A 20,594-nucleotide genomic window follows, 5' to 3' on the forward strand; every position below is an offset into this window, starting at 1 on the left:
GTGATGTCTATGTGTTCCAGACTTCAGGCTGTAATTGACTGCAAAGGATTTGCAACCAAGTATTGAAATGTATAAGTTTGATTTATGGTTCTTATTCTGTCCCATTACTTTTGGTCCCTTAACAAGTGGGAGGCACATATGCAAACTGTTGTAATTCCTACACCGTTCACCTGATTTGGATGTTTATACCCTCAAATAAAAGCTGACAGTCTGCAGTTAAAGCACATCTTGTTCGTTTCATTTGATATCCATTGTGGTGGTGTATAGAGCCCAAAATGTTAGCATTGTGTCGATGTCCCAATATTTATGGACCTGACTGTATGTGGAGAGCTAATGAGTAGTAAGTGTCTTACATGCAGCAGGGAACCGTCAATAGTCTGAGTTAATCTGATCAAAAACTTTATTAATAGCTCAAATTAATTGTGCAAACCTTTTTAGATTAACTTCTATAGAAATGTGAATGACTGGAATCTTACCTGCTGTAGATGGCTCTTTGAACAACCTCAGTTTGGAGAAAAAGAGATGGTAACAGCTGGGCCAAATCAAAGTGTGTCACCATCTTAAACACAGTAAGATAGCATTGACAAACATGATGTAAAAAGATGTCAAACAGCAATAAAAAGACAAAGACAACAAAATACAATAAAGATTTAAAGCTATGGGGTATGCAAGTAATCTTTCAATATTTACATGTCCCTCAAGTCTCTCTCCTGGCATCTACGGAAGTACAAGCCTATGACTTTTACCGACTGAATTATGAGCTTCCAGTCAACGAGAATGCAACCCAGTACCCACCATGCACTGAGGGCAAATGCAGACGCCACCAGCTTATCCCACCTACCTAGCTTGAATGCTAACTCAACCTGCATTGAATTAATGTTGGTCTGTAAATGTTAAGTGTTATCAGGGGTATGCTAGAATCCTGAGTGCTGAACTATCGGTTTTAGACGTAACCTGCTTAATATGATTAGCAGCACCTGCAGCTCCCAATGAAATCTCTATTTAGCAGTTAGTCAGAAAAGAGCAGGAACATGTCAAAAACATTTAGTGTCCATTTGCGCTGTATAAAGAGTGGCCTTTAGCCCCTTCCAGAAATTTGGTGAAATCTCATTTCAAATGGCTTTGAAATCAACTTTGGACTATTTAGAATTGGGCTTTGTTTGAGTCAAGAGCAGATAAAGGTACTTAAGTCATTTATTTAGAAAAAGGATATATTTGCATCTTTTTTTAATGGAGTATGGCGGACTGCATTGTTGTGGAGACAGTTTTAAAGACAACCATAGATCGTGCCCCGAGACTGAGATTCGTCCATGTGTCGAGGCCAGACTACAAAATCACGTATATAGGACGGCCTGCCAGGCTAACGGACCACAGCTTCAAACAAGAAACAACCAAAAACTGTAAGCTGTGTTCCACCTCCAGGTTTAAACATGTTCTGCAGCAGAGCTAGCTAGCATTTTATAGCTGGCTTATAAAACAGAGCTCACAACTTTACTCAAATGAAGTTGAAGTGATCAATAACCTACACTTGTATAGCGCTTTTCTGACTCGGAGCACTCCAAAGCACCCCTGGGGCACACTGATGGCAGACCTTACACCTGCGCCACCCCTCCGACCACCACCAGCAGGCAAGGCAGGTGAAGTGTCTTGCCCAAGGACACAACTGTGACATGCTGAGGGGGGTGCGAACATGCAACCTTCTGGTTTTGAGGTGGACACATTACTCCTCTGCCACCTTCTCCCCGAGTTACTTTTGACATATTTTTTTTACTTTGATAATTGACACAATTACTTGAAAAGAACATTTTGTATTTACTCAGGTTTTAGTCTTTGCAGATCTGGAATACTTAATGGGGAAAAAAGCTAAATCAAGAAATTTGTGACACTACACTAGAAGCAGTTTGTTTTTTCTAAATACTAGTGAAAACCAGACGGGGTGTTGTGGCCAAGAAATAACACTTGATTTATTTTTTCCACAACCCCAAAGACGCAATAACTTAAATTCACCTGACCCATAAGGAACAAAAATAGTTAAACAGATTAGCTAATTAAAGAGGATTAATTAACAGGTTGTTTTTGTGAGATCCTTACCCGTCTGAGCCTAAAACAAGCAGCATTTCCTGCACGGGTGACTTGTTTTAAACAGAAATGTGATTTATATGCACAGAGCACGACAAACAGATTTACTCACCTGTCACTCAAAGGTGCTCACGAATAATAGGGCATAAAATTAAGTCTTAATATAAATCAGTGAAGTGAGTTATAAAACAAACGATCTCACCCAAAGCCAAATAAATAAACCATGAATCCAGATCTGTTTAAAAATTTAATCACTTGTAAGTTTGGCCTCAGGTGAGATTTACACAAAAACCCATCCAGAACAGTTTTTAAAATAACTACAAAGATTAAGTTTTATATCAGGCAATAAATATATTAAACTTGCTGCTATGATGGAGTTTGAGAATTTTTTTTAGAAAAAAAGCTTCATATCTTTGCAACAAAAGCATCATTAGTCTTGAAAGATGTTGTGTAACTCAGGAACTCAAGATTATTACGTGGGCATCAGATGTTTCCCCAAATCTCTGCAGCTTATGAGGGCAGGTTTAAAGTTAGAAGTTATGATCAGAGCTCTGCAGATGTGGTAAAAAAAATAAAACTTACTTTTTTCCCAGATTCCTTATAAACTAGTTATGAAACTGTCTACTGAAAACAGGCAAAACTTGACAAATTAGAATAAGTTAATTTATTTCAGTAATTCGACTTAACCCTTCCACATTCCTAATGGTGCTAGATGAACCCCAGGTGATTTTACTATTTCTTTTATTTCTTCACTTATCCAGATGTGGCGAGAAGTCCTGTGAGAATTTCCAGGGTTTTGGTCCAAATTTTGCCCTTTGCAGTCCCGGTGAGGTCCAATGGACACTGTGTGTGCTGTTTTGAGTTTCTCTGTTTCCTGACTAATCCAGCTGCAGGAAGCCCTCTGGTCAGAGTTTTGAGTGAAATGTAGTGGGCTTTTTTTTTGTTTGTTTTGTTTTTTTATTCTTGAACCCACCCACGTTCCTATAGGGGTCACCTGGGAGGGTTAAAAGGTGAAACTAATTCATGAGATACTCATTTTATGCAAATCCAGATATTTCAAACCTTTATTTGATATAGTTGTGATCATTGTGGCTTACAGTATAAAAACCCCAAACTCAAAAGCTCAGACAATTAGAATATTGTGAAAAGATTAAATATTTTAGACTCAAAGTGTCACACTCTAATCAGTTAATGAAACAAAAACACCAGCAAAGGGTTCCTGAGCCTTTAGATGGTCTCAGTCTAAGATGAATTACTGATATAAATGAACTTTTGCACCATATTCTAATTTTTCCTGTTTCACCTGTATTTGCTTGAAAGCTATAAGCAACACCATGTCTGTGTTTTTTCTTTAAGCATAGAGTTTTAATTTCCTTACTGAGAATTCGGATATTTTTACTGAGTAATGAAGAAAACTTTGGGTTTGTTTTTGCAGGAAAATGTCAAGTTTCATTAACTGCTTGCGGGCAGATTTCCCAATAACAGTTTCACCCCAACAAAAAAAACATTTTCCTGTTTTTGCAGTTTTTTACTGAGTTTGTGCAGAACTTTAAACCCATGAGGCGTTTTAGTTCAAACTAATAATACTAAATGATATTCTAAAATGCTATCAGAGTGCTGTCAGGAGCAGATTATCAGTGTTTAAACACAAAATGCAGCTGCATAAACTTTACACTCACAATTTTGCTCCAGTGATATTTAGTCTTGGTGCTGTCTGTAGCAAGATCATGCATAATATTTTGAAGATAGTTATACACAAGATTATCTCTGTTTAATAGAATGCTATCTTTAATTTAGTTTCAATTAGAAATCCTTTCCCCTTAAGGGCTGCTACAGCAAATCATCTGGCTCCATCTCCCTCTCCTCAACATCTTCATTCACCACATTCATAAATTTCCTCTGGTCTTCCTCTAGATCTCCAACCGGGCGGCTCCAACTTAAGCATCCTTCTGCTTTTACATCTAAGGATGCACAATATGTCTGCAGTATCAATATTGGATGAAATTAGTTAAAGGTGCAATATGTAAGAATTCTACAGCGGGGGGAAAAATCACAAAAACTATATCACAAAAACTATCTTAAAGTCTCAATCATGTTGGAAGAAAGGAAACAGGAATTGAAACAGATTTGCGTCTCAGTTGGCTGGGGGGTTGTCACTTTTTCTCCTCTCAAAATGGCAAAGGAGGGGTGTAGTTACCGTTAACCATCTGTGAGCCCACAGGATTTCCTAGTCTGTGCCAATCTACTGCTGCAATGTGATTCGACACCAGAAGGCAAAATGCTCCAGAGTTGTTTTGAGGAATCAAAGCCAGTAAACAGGAGCGACCCAGAAGTTATTTCTTATACTACTAAGAAACCATGGCATAGTTTTGTTTTACTTTACTAGGTGAAGCAGGCTGGAGGCTAACATTGAGCTAACAGTGCTGATGGTGATTTGGAAGCAAGTAGTCGGCTCTAAAAATATCTCGTTATGTTTTCAATTACCAACAACTCAATGTTACAGTAAAATGTGTGAGGTGAATAATGATTAGATCATGGCGTTTTGCTTCCTCTGATGAGTGGTTCAGAACTATATTAGCAAGCTAAAAGCAAGACAGCCAACTCCACTAAAGCTGAAGGAATTCTACCGTAATGAGTGTAGTAAGCGCTCCCTACCATAAAACACCCAAGAGCTCATCCAGAATCTTCTGGCACTGATCCGTAACTGGCTACAGCCATGAAACTGACGGGAGTAAGAAAGTGATTTTTTGTTCAAATAGACTACAGTACCCACATTTGTCCACTGGATGTAATTCTCACTTCATTTTAACACATTACACATTTACCATATCGTATTGGTCCAGTAACTGAAGCTGGGCCTATCAACAATCGATATTTATTTCCATCTAGTTGATGTTTGTGTATCTGTTTCAAAGGGGGCTTGTCATGTAGTAATTGTTTGGTCATGTGACCGTGTTGGTGATTATTTCAGAAGCATAAGTAAGTCCATCTCAGTCCAGCCTCAATGATTTAATCGCTAAAACATCTAAACATGAGCATCTTTGTCACTCCTACCAAGCTCATCTTTAATAGGTAATCTTCGGTTCTCCCTCCTCCTCAGTCCCACCTTATCGAGAGCCCCTATCTAACACATTTTAGATGTTTCCCTGCACCAACATACCTAATAATAGTTGGATCACCTGTTCAGCGGGTCATTAAGCTCTGCAGAAGCCTGACGATCACGGGTTGAGGCTGAGAAACTGGTAAATTTTAGCGACACAAACACATATTCACACTAAAATGCTCCTTTATGAGCTCCATTAAACCAGTCTGGGTCCAAATGAACACCTGTGTTGAAGCAAAGAAATCCCTCGTTTCTGTCTTTTCTCTGCTTCAACACACCTGATTATAATCAGCAGGAAGAATTAGAGGAATCCAAACTCCAGTTTAGAAAAATCTTTAACTTGGCAGAGGAACAGAAAGGCTCACTGTCACCCACTGCTTCATTTGTAAAGAACAGGTCGATATGTGTGCACCCAGAGGCCTTTGTGGTTTGAACAACCTGCATGATCTTTACAAATCATTATGTTCGACTTTTCAACCCCAAACTCCAACATCTCTTTGGAGGAGGCTGCTCCACCATTGCTTGTCGCTGGTTTTCTCTCCCCAGTGAGTCAGGTGTGATGGACACCGATCTTTATTAGCATACAGAAACCATAGCGACAGCAGAGATGGAGCATGAGAGTTTTTCCAATTCCATCTACTGAAGCAGGGGCAAAAATAACCTGGTGTCCGATCTGAAGAGGGTTTAAGATCAAACATCTGAGATGCAGCAGCGTTGAGTTATTTTGTCTGCTTCCAGGCTGGATGGATGAGGATATTTGAGCAGCTGCTTAAAACGGGATTGAAAATTAGATTTATAAGCCTCTGTGGACGGAAATGTTTTCCTGTAGGAGTTTAATTCAACTCAAGCTTTGTGGCATAAAACAACTTTTACTGTGTGCTTAGTGAAGCATGTGTTTAAGGCTGTTAAAGTCAACCCTACCCACAAACAGTGTCTAAGATGTGGGGAACTTTCCAGATTCTGAATTTTGTCAGAAACTGTGAGACAACTTTGTAAGGCACTGATGACAAAAACTGCTCTAAAAATAATGAATACAAAAATTTGTGGCATAATTAAGACACCGCGTGACTCAAATACAACCTTAACTATTGCTAAATGTTTGCATGCACCGAATATTCCACCGTGACCCAGTTTAAGTGTTAAACCTACCAAGTAGTCGCCACAAGCCACAGCCTGCAATTAGGAAAACAGAAATCAGTTAAAAACATTTATTCTTTTTATTTTATATTCAATCAAATGTAATTTCACTGGGGAAAAAAACAGTGTTTGATCCCTTTGAAAGGAGAGTAAAACAAACAAGATTACAGGAAATATAAGGAACAGGAATAAGAGGTGAAAAAAAAGCAGCATAAATAATGTATAAGAAAAGATAGCCGGAGCGGCTGACGCAGCAGCTGCTGCTCGGTACATATGGTTTCATTACCAACTCTGTCCTTTTTTCATTTCAGCTGCAAGGTGGATTGGCAGCGTGCAGCCGGTGGGCGGGTTTCACGCCAAGGAGCGAAGACAAACCACAACCAGTTCAATCCTTACACCTTTAGAATCAATCTCACACTCCCCCTCCGAACAACAAGCCTAATGCAGAGCAGCTACACAAGGTGAGAAAGGTCGTCTTTTCTTTTGGCTTCGCCCTAAGAGAAGGAGATTCGTTTGGGCTGGTGGCCCCCTGGGGGGCACTCGCTTAATGCAGCTGTAGAACCAGACACATCAGCCAGAATACAATCAGCAGTGGAACTAATAGATGTTTCCACATTTAGTGAATGAAAACAGCTTCCTGGTGTGAGATGGGATTATCTGCAATAGTTATCTTTCAGGACGGTACCGCATATGAACGTTCAATAGATATCTCTCCACAGAGCTCTCACAGCCAATCAGCCTTGCACGTTTTTTCTTTTCTGACCCAGCAGACGCACCGAGTAGCACTTAAACAAATAGGCTGTGGCTGCTGAAATATGCACGGCGGCACGCTCTCGCACCAAATTAAATTATCTGCGGGCTCAGTTCGGTGCTTTTTTAAAGCGTATCAATGCAGCTGAGGACTGGCGTGACGAAACTCGGCATCGATACAAATAAATACATTTGTAGAAGTCCTTAGTGAGGCAGAAAATAAAAAAGTGAATGCAAGTTCTTTCAAATAAAAAAAGGCACAGTTTTTTTTTTTTTTTTTGTAGTTTTCAGAAAATCAGTAGTTCTTGCTGCACACTTTTCCCACTTTCAGAGCAACATGGTGGTCACAAACAGCACTCTAACCTCCACCCTGATCCCTCCAAAAAGGACCCTTGGTCCTGAGGTGTCCAGATGTGCGAGTAGCAGGTCCTCAGAAGATGTGTTTGAGGTGCTTGATGCCGTAAGTCTTGAAAAACACCAGGAGGATTAAAGTCCACAGGCCCAGGATGAAGCCATCGGGAGGATGCCAGTCTTTCTGCTTTGGTTTCTGTTAGGAGGAGGTAAAGAGGAAGGAAAGCAGAGGGGATCGGGGTGAGATTGCATTTTGGTGATGAGTGTATATTTCTCCTGTTGAGGCCCGTGCTGATTGTTCTGTCATTCACATGGGCAGACAGGCGCAGAAACACACACACACACACTCTCATTATGTCTCACACACAAACTCAAAAGGATGGCACAGATACACAAGCTCATCAGCACACCTCCCTCGTCTTGTGTTTGTCCCATTCACTGCCACATCATCACTTTGTGTATGATTATACTTTTAAATCTCGTTCATATTAAACACGCGACTCACAAGTAGCACATTTATATGCTAATGTGGGGGCAATATTCTGCAGACAGATTAGATTTAACCTCTAAAAAATCTTCCAAACTCCTTTGCTGGCGACAGAGCTACAGATGCACCTTGAGGATGCAGCGAGGAGATTTCTGCTATCTCTCAATTTACAAGCTGCCATCATCCAGTCAGAGCAAGCAGAGCTAAACTCCACTGCACGTTCAACCTCAGTCATCCACAGATGCTGCAACCTCTCCTCGGCAGGAAGCCTCGCAGTGAAACTTCAGCCAGTCTGAATCTGAATCAAGACAAACCTGATTCGTTTTCACACATCCACGACACCTCCTCAGCTCAACAAGCTTCCCGCCGGCTGTTTTGGTTTAACAGACATTTTTCTATAAAACCAAACGAGCTGCTCTCATCCACTCACATAAAAACAGCAATTTTCAGAACAAAGGACATATTTTTACCGTGCACCACCTGCCCAACAACAAGCAGACAAAATTAGCTCCTTCTTGGTGTGAAAAAAACCCTCAAAAACACTCGAGCATCAATCAGACTTCATGCTGATTATCAGGAGGTGAGTAAACACAGAGGGCTGCTGGCAGAAATCTTATTATCATCAGACGTTTCTCAGGTTTGGTGACACCTCACCCGTTTTACTAAGTTAAATTTACTATGCAACTAACCAGGGGAAAGGCTCGAGTTATTTAATTGTGGTTTGACATCATGAAGGGAAATAAAAGCACGTTTTAAATGACTGACAGGTTTTGCCTGCAGGCAGGTTAGAATAAGTGAATACGTGTGGAGATTTCCCCTAAAGAATTCCCCTGTAAACAACATCTGAACGGCAGCTTATTTAGCTCCAAAATCTGTTTATTTTTTCTGCGACGCCCACCGTCAACAAGTGCTTTAGATTTTAAACATTTCTATTTTTGTTTCATTAAGCCAAAGTTAAATTCAGTCATATAAGTATTTATCCTTGCGTTTGAACATGAATTTCATGAATCCTCACAAGCATATGCATCAACATAACCTCTGAACACTTTACAGCCGCGAATGTAACCAGAAATTGCTGCATTATAGTCGGCACACTCGGGGTAACAAGTCAAATTGCCGCACCGACAGAATATTCCATCTAACACGATGACTCAGTGGTAGTATTTCAGTTCTGAAGTAGTCCAACTTTCATCCAATTCCTCTCAAATGGGCAGCCTGGTATTTTACAGAGCCCCCCACCCCCTTTTACCCAAGAAGCGAGGAGTGCTGAATCGGCAAATGTGGGGAGGAATCCTCAGTTATATTTGTGTGCACATATAAATGAGAGGCTAGCACGTGGAATATTGAATCGTGTGCTGAATGTCCAGTGACTGAACCCACCACCCATTAAATGCCAGTGAAATCTGGTTTTAGCAGCTAAAACCACACTGGTGGAGACTGCAACAACGCAGCACCTGTTATATTCTCCCTGCACACCGACAACAAATTAAGGCTCGACTGTGGAGCTCCTGCTGACACAGAGCAGGCTTAAATCAGAGTGATGATGCACTTGACCTCTCAGAGCATGACCTAAAACAGCATTTGAACCCATTAATTTAGCTTAAAACGTGCACAGAAAAATGTCTTTAAATGATGAATATAACTCAGTGGCTAAAATCTTGAATTAGCTTAACAACTCTCAGTGAGGCGAAAAGTTAATTTCACGCTGCGAGTGTGTGTTTCCACCTTTGTGCAGACCCGTGTGTCTTTTCAACGCCGTCTTCCATCCAGACTTCACTCTGTGTGACGTTGTTGTCATTTTCCAGCGTGGAGAGGCCGAGGACGGCAGTAAAATTGGATTACGTCTGACTCGCAATTTATTTAACAGCTCAATCAAGGCGATCAATAGAGCTCTGCTGCCATCCTGAATGTTAAAGCAGCCCGAGGTAGGAGCAGCATTAGAGCAGAAGGTGTTAAGAGCTGCTAATTCAAAGTCCCTTTCACATGATAAACTCATTTAGCTGATTTTTTATCATGTTTAGTCCTCATATGAAAGGCAAATCCAATTTTAAGAAAAATGACTAGTTATTCCGGGTATTGAAAGCAGAAGATGGAAAAATAAAATAATGAGTGTTTACAAGGTCGTGAGTTTCACAAATACAGGTGCTGGCCAGTAAATTAGAATATCATCAAAAGGTTGAAAATATTTCAGTAATTCCATTCAAAACGTGAAACTTGTACATTATATTCATGCAATGCACACAGACCAATGTATTTCCAATGTTCATTACATTTAAATTTGATATTCATAAGTGACAACTAATGAAAACTCCAAATTTGGTATCTCAAAAAATTAGAATATTCTGAAAAGGCTGAATATAGAAGACACCTGCTGCCACTCTAATCAGCTGATTTACTCAAAACACCTGCAAAGGCCTTTAAAAGGTCCCTCAGTCTTGTTTTGAAGGCACCACAATCATGGGGAAGACTTCTGACTTAACAGCTGTCCAAAAGACAATCATTGACACCTTGCACAAGGAGGGCAAGACACAAAAGGTGATTGCTAAAGAAGCTGGCTGTTCGCAGAGCTCTGTGTCCAAGCACATTAACAGACAGGCGAAGGGACGGAAAAAATGTGGTAGAAAAAAGTGTACAAGCTCTAGGGATAACCGCACCCTGCAGAAAATTGTGACGACAAACCCATTGTAAAATGTGGGGGAGATCCACAAAGAGTGGACTGCAGCTGGAGTCAGCGCTTCAAGAACCACCACGAGGAGACTCATGAAAGACATGGGATTCAGGTGTCGCATTCCGTGTGTCAAGCCACTCTTGAACAAGAAACAGCGCAAGAAGCGTCTCGCCTGGGCCAAGGACAAAAAGGACTGGACTGATGCTGAGTGGTCCAAAGTTATGTTTTCTGATGAAAGCAAGTTCTGCATTTCCTTTGGAAATCAAGGACCCAGAGTCTGGAGGAAGAGCGGAGAAGCACAGAATCCACGTTGCATGAGGTCCAGTGTAAAGTTTCCACCGTCAGTGATGGTGTGGGGTGCCATGTCATCTGCCGGTGTTGGCCCACTCTGTTTCCTGAGGTCCAGGGTCAATGCAGCCGTCTACCAGGAAGTTTTAGAGCACTTCATGCTTCCTGCTGCTGACCAACTTTATGGGGATGCAGACTTCACCTTTCAACAGGACTTGGCACCTGCACACAGTGCCAAAACCACCAGCACCTGGTTCAAGGACCATGGTATCCCTGTCCTTGATTGGCCAGCAAACTCGCCTGACCTTAACCCCATAGAAAATCTATGGGGTATTGTGAAGCGGAGGATGCAATACGCTAGACCCAACAATGCAGAGGAGCTGAAGACGACTATCAGAGCAACCTGGGCTCTCATAACACCTGAGCAGTGCCACAGACTGATCGAGTCCATGCCACGCCGCATTACTGCAGTTATTGAGGCAAAAGGAGCCCCGACTAAGTATTGAGTGCTATACATGCACATTCTTTTCATGTTCATTCTTTTCAGTTGGCCAACATTAGAGAAACAAACATTTTTTCATTGGCCTTTAGAATATTCTAATTTTCTGAGATACCAGATTTGATGTTTTCATTGGTTGTCACCTATAAATATCAAAATTAAACGTAATAAACATCGGAAATACATTGGTCTGTGTGCATTGCATGAATATAATGTACAAGTTTCACGTTTTGAATGGAATTACTGAAATATTTTCAACCTTTTGATGATATTCTAATTTACTGGCCAGCACCTGTATTGTGGGTTCTTCTAAAACATGGATCTCGTCCAAGTAACCGCAGCTTTTCTCCATAAACAATGAAGCATGTCAGGAGTTAAGATCCATCAACTCCCACGTTCTGTTTTAGTTCAGCCGCACTTCCCTAAAAGAGCCGACAGGACCGTGGCATTCAGGATCTCCCCAACTCTGGCTGAAGTATAAATGAAACGTGACACTGGATTTTCCAACAGGAAAAACAAACAACTTCTTTCCTCTTCACTAAATCGGAAGATACAAAAACTTACCAGCAGAATTTTCATTCACATACATCAGAGAGAAAGCTCACGGAGTCTGTAGATCCCATTAGGAAGGTTAATATGAAAAATAAACCGCATGTCAGTTGAGGAGAAAACTCTACTGAAATCCTGGAGAGGTGGAGCCAGAAACTGGACCAAGAGATGATGTCATCCCCCCACTGCTATTGCTTAGTCAACAGTAATTATCCAAGAAAGAAAACAAATATGACGCCTTCAACGTCCACGGTTCTGCTCAGTTACCAGTTGGTTTGGTTCACGTAGAATTTTTTTATTTAAAGGGTTCTAGATTTACAATTGGAAATTTTCATTGAGCCTCTAAATAGCATGATGGGACTCACAATGACCCAGGAGTCCTGATAAATAGCTAACATAACCCATAGGAAGCTTTACAGTGAACGGATTGGTTAACTTTGCCCATTTGGCCAGCACATCAATATTAAATGAGCTGCATTCTGATTGGCCGGTTTATCTAGGAGACATCATGATGCTGCTTTAAGCTAGAAACTCGTACAGTCGTGTAGGAATAAAAATAATTATGGATCCATCTGACCTTCATTCACAGTCTGGATATTCCTAGTGCATCATGGAATGTAAGTGGTGCAACAACTTTCTTCTTTGTTGACTTCCTCTTGTCCAACAAGGACATTAGCAGTAGCTCGGGCTAGTGTTGTTCAGTGGTTTGCATACTTTTTGGTACATTTGACACCCTTAGAATGAAGATTTAAGTCCCATTATTTGTCACACTCTGGTGAGTGGTGATTTGACCCATCCCCTGGGGAGTGGCGGGCTGCAGCCATGGCTGTGCTTAGGAACCATTTGGTGGTTTAACCCCCAACCAAATTCCTTAATACTGAGTGTCAAGCGGGGAGGCATAGGGTCTTATATATGATTTGACTATGGATTTGAACTCACGATCTTCCAGTCTCAGGGTGGACACTCATACCACTAGGCCACTGAGCTGGTCTAAGCTGCCTAAATTCACTAAGGTAAATGAGGTTTTGAACTCTGACTCCTTTAAGCTCATCATGTCACAAGGAGCACTTGAAGATAGGTTTCATGACATATTTCAGCCTCTGGCGGAAGTTAAAATTCACCAAATTCAATAAGTACAGCTAAAATCTCTTCTCTTTGATGAGTTTGGACCGTGTTGTGAAGTTTAAAAGAGTCGGACCATTTGTTGTCAGCCCATCATAGACAGAAACCAGAAGCTCATAGAAGAAATCAACAGAAACCGACTTTGGCAAACTGCTGAAATAATGATGCTCAGACTATGAAGAGAAGCTTTTAGCCTCTAAATCAATGGTGCTTTTGTGAGAGATTGACAGAAACTACAGGAAACGTCTCCGGCGAGAGAACAAATTTAGTCTCGTCTGTTTGACTTCAGACATTAAAGTGGGCGTTTAGTCCAAAAATATCTCGGAACAAAAAGGTCCTGAGAGCCTTGTTCATGACTAAAAGTAATGGAGTATTATGTGAATACAGAGTTGTGACAGACTTTGCCAGGTCCCTGATCTAACTTCATCTAAACAGTTAATCCAGTAGGAGCAGCACATCTCCATCTTTATCTGGATCTCTTCCATAAACTCTGTTACCTACTTAACGATTTATTTTATTTATTCAACCTTTATTTGTCCAGGTACAATCTCACCAAGACTACAATCACTTTTGCAAGAGACCTGGCCAAGAGGGGAGCAACACAAATCTAAATAAAACAAATAATTGCCATAAACAGACATTTGAAGTCCAATGGCTATAAACAGTTTAAATAGTAATGTGCAGTAAATATGGTTTAACAATGAAAATTGGAAACACTAAATGCTTTTTTTACCCATTATATAAAAAACTGATGAAACGTTTTCAGTGAGACAAGTTCAGATATTTTCAGGTCAGGTTGGAGATTAGTCCATGCAGAGGGAGCAGAAAGACTGAAAGCCTGAACCCGAGGAGCCTGCAGGTGTTACTACAATGTAAGGCATGATGGCTGATGGTTCTGTGAAGACATATACGGAGATAAGATGGAGTCAAGCCAAAGGAATGCCTTACAAAGTCACCCAGTGAGTGACCCTTTGGGATCTCCGAGAAGGCCACTCAGCTTTGGCAAACAGAACCACTCACTCTGACTTCAGCTTTCACCGAAGGTTGTCCCGTATTGTAGAACGATTCTCATGGCATTTTTTAAATCAGATCATCATGGTTCTAGTGTGCAAGAACCCTCCAGTTCTTCATGTCCATGAGTAACCCACATGCTGGATTTAGGGGTTGGAGGTACAAATCTCCTCCCCGCCAGTAGGTGGCACTCACATCTTGGGAATGACTATTTTATTTATGTCATCGCTGTTCCGGTTCTGTCCAGGCAGCCATTGCCCAGGACAACCGCCGGACTAACTGAACATCTCAGATCTGAACTTGGTGTGAATTTTATCCAAGAGAAGATGTGTCAGTGTAGCGAGCCGTCTCACCAAGACCTCAGGATCGGATCGTTGAAGATCTGAACCTTGTGTGTTCAGTGGCGAGCCAACACGAACAAGTGCGACCGCAGATGGACCAGAAGACAGTGATCATCGATCTCTCTCGCTCTCTCGTACGCACGCACGCACACACACACAGGAATATAATTTCTCCCATCAAGTGGACTGATCAGCTGGAGCTCTTTGGATGACTTCCATTAAAAAGGGATATTTGTTTCTAATTTTTTTATTATTTTGGGCCTCTTTAACGTGCATTTGAGCAATGCAGGAAGCCGGGCTGGGTTGTAAACTTAATTATTATCAATATAATTTAAATTCTAACTATAATGGAGTGGTTCTTCTCTGCTGATCCTTTTAAGGCTCCGTAGTCATATCTAGAACGCTATGGTACTGGTTCAGAGTTCACCCAACATTTAATATATACTTTGCATTATTTAATTGAAGGGAGTGCTACAAGTGCATTGCTTTTCCTCTTATACCTAAACCACTTTTAGGTTAGGCACCAGCTCTGTGTACTTTCATTTGAATAAACTATTGAACATTTGACTGTTTAAACCAACACTGAACACATTCTTCTGAGGGTTGATCCTCTGTTAGACCGTTTCCTCACACAGCTCAGATTCTTGATCATTATTGTTTCAATGTTTAAACAATTCCTCTGGTTTCCTGCCGTTTCTCTGCTCAGACTGTAAAATAATCATTCTGTGCTTTTATTGAATTTCATGCAGGTTTCAAATCCCTTTTGCCAAAATGTAAAAACATTGTAAAACGTGTGTAAAACCTCGACTCAGTTTAGCGCCTGAAAGCCAGCAAGAGCTTCTACTCCTGTTAATCCTTCTCCCTTCACAGCTAACGGTTTTAGCTTTAAAGTGTTTATGATTAAACCTCTACTCTAAAATGAACATGAGCTTCAACATTATAAAGAACTGATGGCAGTACTTTACTGTTGGCAATAAAAGGAGAAAATGCTTCAAACTTTTATTATGACCCTTCAGTGACGACACTGTTCAATTCCCACCCAAGTTTCTGGCAAAATTACCTGAATGCAGCCAGTTGACATAGCCCTGCACAGTCACCAACTTCAAACAGCATAAATATAGTAAGAGAACTTCGTTTAATCCACTCCTGCCATCTTTTCACTGCAGGATGCTAACATAACAGCTTGAGTTTGGGCACTTTCACCTGCAGTTGAAGTGACAAGAGTGGTCAGCAGGGAGGCTGAGACAAAAGCAGGAGGGTTACGTAACAGAGACGTGTCTGCAAGCATGTGGCCATCAGGGACAGATGACCTCTGACAAACAGAGGTGTGCATGGCTACAAATCTATAAATATCTAGAGAGCAAACACACACACACACACACACACTATATATATATATATATATATATATATATATATATATATATATATATATATATATACTAGGGCTGGGACTTTAAAGCATTAATTACGATTAATTAATTAGAAAAAAATAACTCGTTAAAAAAATTAACGCATTTAATCGCAGCTTGCATTTCAAGCACGGCGGAACCTTTGTCATTGCACGATTTCCTCGTAGACTGAATATCACTGACGCACACAACAATGCACAGTGCTAATGGCTAAAATGGAATAAAAACAGAAAGAAGTTGCCTTACTTGGACTGATACAGGATTTAGGAAACACGACCGCCTCTTTTCTGAACTTGGAAAAAGAAACTTCCAGACAACAACGTAGTCCGTGTCGCAGACATTTTTCAGAGATCGTCTCTGCTGCGGCTGCCCGGTGGCGCCGGAAACTTTACAAAAGTTGCTGTAAGCTATATTAACATTTACGTAACATCTGTGCAGTGCTGAAAGCACCAGACAGAATAATTCTGTGCCCTAACAGTAGTTTATGAAAGTGGTCAGACAAACGAGAGGCACCTGGCTGCTGCTGGGAGAACGCTCCGTGTTCTCACTACTCTGTAAGCAATCACAGACAACATGTCTTACAGCTGAAAACAGAAGTTTAAGTTAAAACAGAAACACTCTGAAACTTTTCTGATGATTTTCTAAACAATTCTGTCGAGGAATTATATGTTTCTGAGACGAGTCACTGTCTAAACGTCAGACTGGAGATCACACCAGATTCGCTGCTGCAGGTGTGAATCTGCGGGTCTGCAGCATCCCCTTCTTAACATGACAGCAGGACTTCCCATGTAAGGAAGGTCCGCTCACCTGTTCGTCAGATCATTATTTCCTCGCCATGATCTTTTATCATCCCATCATCCTCCAGTCATTCAACTGGAACCAGTTAGTGTTCCTGATCATTCTCAGAATATGCCATGCCTGCTCTGGTTTTAAAAGTTAGTACATTTAAGTCCTAGATCATATTTGTGCCTGTTCTACTGTCATTTTGAAGGATTATTATTTATATGTGTTTTCACTACATTATGAGTAGAAATGCTAATAAAAAATTATACTAACAAGTGAAACTGGAAAAATTAGAATCTGGTGCAAAGTCAAATTTATTTCAGTAATTCAACTAGACAGAGAGACTATTTAAAGGCTCAGGAACCCTTTGCAGGTGTTTTCTAATTGTAATTATAAATTTTAGTTGATTTGGGTTTTGTTTCATATCACACAGTGACATTTGAATAATTAAAAAGCATTTTTTATTAAAAGCTTTAGTTTACAGTAATAATCATGTCTAATGTTTGATTCTCTGTCTCATAATTTCAATTAAAAGTTTTACTCTGAGAGCACATTTTCCTGAACGATTAAAACGCGATTAATTTAGATTAATTAATTACAAAGCCTGTAATTAATTAGATTAAAATTTTTAATCAAGTCCCAGCCCTAATATATACAGACTACCAGTCAAAAGTTTTAGAACGCGTTATTTATTGCAGTTTAAAGGAGACATAACATGAAAAACCCACTTTTTTATCCATTAACACAGTGTGTTTCACATTTTAAGTGTCTAAGTGAGCAAAAAGGCTTATATTATTCACTGGAGTTGCTATTTAGATATTTAATAATTAAGTTTTGGGCATATTTGTCCACCCGTTCAGTTTTTCACATTATCTATTACATCAGTAATTTATTTCGTCAGGATAACTACCAAATATGGTAATGGCCCTCGGCTAAACACAGAGCCAATCTGCCATTTTTTCGTCTTGCTAAGATTTTTTGTAGTCCTATTGGAAAAATGCAGAATGTCTGGTTATTTTAGCCACACACAGCTCAAAACTGTTCCTCGTTTTAAGGAAGGGTGGTGTGGCAGTATTTAAACCCAGGAGCTGATGACACTACTGCTAAAAAAAACACAGAAGAAAAAGTAGTGTGTTTGTGTTTGTTTGTGTGTGCGTGCGGGCGGGCGGGCGGGCGTGCGTGCGCGCGTGCGTGGTTCGTTCGTTCTGTCTCCAGGCTAGTGGCTAAGTACTGAGGGCTTCATCTATCTAAAAGGAGTCATTTCCATCTGAATGTGGCAGCACCGGGACATAGCAGCAGAGCGGTAAGCTTCATATCACTATAAAATGTCGACAAACTTTACTTCAGATTTACGGGCATTAGCAGCACTAAAGCGTTAGCATCCGGCTTGCTATCGCTAGCACAGTATGCTAGTAAAGTTAGCACCCAGATTAATGTGGATTTGGCTGATTTCCGTGGAATAAAACGTGATTTCTGATCAACGCCTTCTTTTACACCAGATGATAACCTCCCACTGATTGTAACAGCAGAGAGCCTGTGTGTTACTCTACGTGAGTGTGATGTAATCTTAGCATCCAGTACATAAAGTCCCATATCAGCTAAAATGCAGCGTGACAAAGTCATTAAAGTGCGTCAACACAGTGGATTTAATAGAGTTTTAAAGAACGATCTCTGGAGTGGAGTGAGGTTAGTTTTTTGTCTCACTGCAGATATAAAAACTAACTCTGCATCAGTCAGATGCAGCAAAGCTCACCGTCTGTATGAGCGTGAGCGTCGGAAAGCTGATAAAATCGGCTGTAAAATAATTAAAACAAAAGTAAAAATGTTCCTTTGCTTTTTAGAGTCAACATCCAGAAGACTGGAGCCGTGTTTCACTGACAGGCAGTCAGACTAACGCCCTGATGAGCTCAGCTGGGACAAACTGGTCTGATGTTTAGGTACGTGAAGATCTGCTTCTCCAAGGCCTTGAGATGCTAGTAAAAAATAATTTAGCCAGCTTGCTAATGTTACTTTTCTTCTCCTCTAAGGAACACAGAACGTTCAGATGTTGGCGTTTCACGTCACCTACTGAGGAAGGAGACCCACCAGTAAAGAGACGGTCTGGACCAGGCCAAAGTGAGTGATGAAACACCTCAGCCACCCTCATCATTAAGAACACCTCACCCCCTGAATCACTCCGTCTGATGACAGCAGAGTGATTTATTTGATGTTTTACTTGTTTAGTCTGTTTAGAAATTATTGAATTACATTATTTTCTGTAATCGACCATCTGATCTGGATGTGTGCAGAATAACTTTCCCCAAATTCAGCAGCAGCTGGCCTGTAAAAACAGCTGCAGCATGTAGTAAGTCTGTCTGCACTGCTCTCTAATGAGCTTCCTTTCATAAGGAATCATTTGTATAATTTTAGTGTCACTATTTTATTACATTTGTAAGAATATGAAGTCACTGCAGCAAAGTGAACTTGTGAACAAACACAAACGTGACTATAAACATGAAAGCTAAAGAAACAACTTTCCTAAAGCTGCTTGTAAAAAAAATATGTCATTAAAGTTACTGCCTATCATTGCAGAAAATGGCGATGACATCATGGAACTGGTCTTTGGAAAAGTTTTCCCTGAACCAACTCCGTTTCTAGATGAGGTAGAGAAGATCTGCATCTCACCAACCCTCTGGTCTCAGTATTCAGACAACGGAGGTCTCCCACTGTTATCCAGGACCAGTTTGAAGCCCACATACTGCCCCTCCCTCATCATCAGGAAACATCAATCCGTATCCTGAGGACAACAGAAGACGGCAGGAGGACAGGAACTCTGAGACCTAGACACCACCAGCACCGAGACACAAAGCACCTGTGTGCACAACGCCTGTTTAACTACTAAAACCTGTTTATTATATTGTTCTACTTATTTGCTGTGAGGTTAATACTTAGAAAATTTGTATATTAATGTAAACAATAAAAAAAATCACTGATTGTATGTTTTCTTTTAGATGTAATGGTCCAAACTCAGCCTTGTAGACATTTATTGCATCCTGTAGGTAAATACACAGAACAGGCTCAGATCCAGGATGACCCAGCATGCTCTTCTTCCATTCTGGCTGTTAGGGATTTTATCAATAACTCAATGCCTCCTGATGTTTCCACCTAACGGTATTTATTTAGAATGCAGGTAAGATTTAACTATATTTGTTAGCAAAGCAGACTGATCTTGGGAATTTCACTGCAGCACTGATGTCCACCTCTCTGTACACATTAGAGAATTACCACTTTACAGCTAAACACATTTAATAAAGATATAGGCTACGCATTGCAGACAATAAAAACAAAGTTGTAAGCATTAGAATTATAATCACATTAAAGAACATTTGGAGGAATGTTCTTTATTTTTGACTAGAATCTCAAATCTTTAAATTAAAATGTAACTGCTTTTTATCCATTTTCAGCCATTAAGACACCCAATATAAAATAAGACTACTTATAAAATTATATGTATGTATATATATATATATATAGATAGAGATCTTAATAAAATATATTCTTTTAATGGTGTTTTAATGAGCTGTATCATTTTTTAAAAAAATTTTTATAGAAATAAGCAAGCAGCATTCCTTGTGTGTGTGTGTGCGCACGCGCGCGCCTGCTCGCTTGTCCTTCCGTCGGCCGTGACAGGTGTGTGTGTGTGCGCGCGCGCACGTGCCTGCTCGCTTGTCCTTCCGTCGGCCGTGACGGATGTGTGTGTGTGTGTGTGTGTGTGTGTGTGTGTGTGTGTGTGTGTGTGTGTGTGTGTGTGTGTGTGTGTGTGTGTGTGTGTGTGCCTGCTCGCTTGTCCCTCCGTCGGCCGTGACGGGTGTGTGTGAGTGACTACAGACAAATGCATGAGAGAGTTAGCAGCCATGAAACAGCTTGATGAACTACTCTCCCCACATGTTTTAAAAATGCTAATATGCTATGCTAAATCTGCTATGCTAAATAATGATTTCTCTATAGAACTACAAAGTCCGACTGGGGGAGGAG

At 40.5% G+C, this 20,594-nt stretch overlaps 1 protein-coding gene and 1 long non-coding RNA gene across 2 annotated transcripts in view; one reads left to right on the top strand and one right to left on the bottom strand.

The window, feature by feature from the left end:
• Window positions 1–6,376: 6,376 nt before the first annotated feature.
• pigk (phosphatidylinositol glycan anchor biosynthesis, class K) overlaps window positions 6,377–20,594 on the bottom strand; it is a 36,024-nt gene continuing 21,806 nt past the window's right edge. The window contains exon 11 of the mRNA XM_015956173.2: window positions 6,377–7,616. Within this exon, the coding sequence (XP_015811659.1) occupies window positions 7,500–7,616 (117 nt within the window). The 3' untranslated portion in view covers window positions 6,377–7,499. The remainder of the gene's footprint in view (window positions 7,617–20,594) is intronic.
• Window positions 17,559–19,797, top strand: LOC129164964 (uncharacterized). Its single transcript, XR_008564437.2, has 3 exons — window positions 17,559–18,517; window positions 18,608–18,695; window positions 19,152–19,797. It is a non-coding gene; the product is annotated as an uncharacterized lncRNA (long non-coding RNA).

This window comes from Nothobranchius furzeri, chromosome 11 (genome assembly GCF_043380555.1).
Source record: "Nothobranchius furzeri strain GRZ-AD chromosome 11, NfurGRZ-RIMD1, whole genome shotgun sequence".
Taxonomy (NCBI): Eukaryota; Metazoa; Chordata; class Actinopteri; order Cyprinodontiformes; family Nothobranchiidae; genus Nothobranchius; species Nothobranchius furzeri.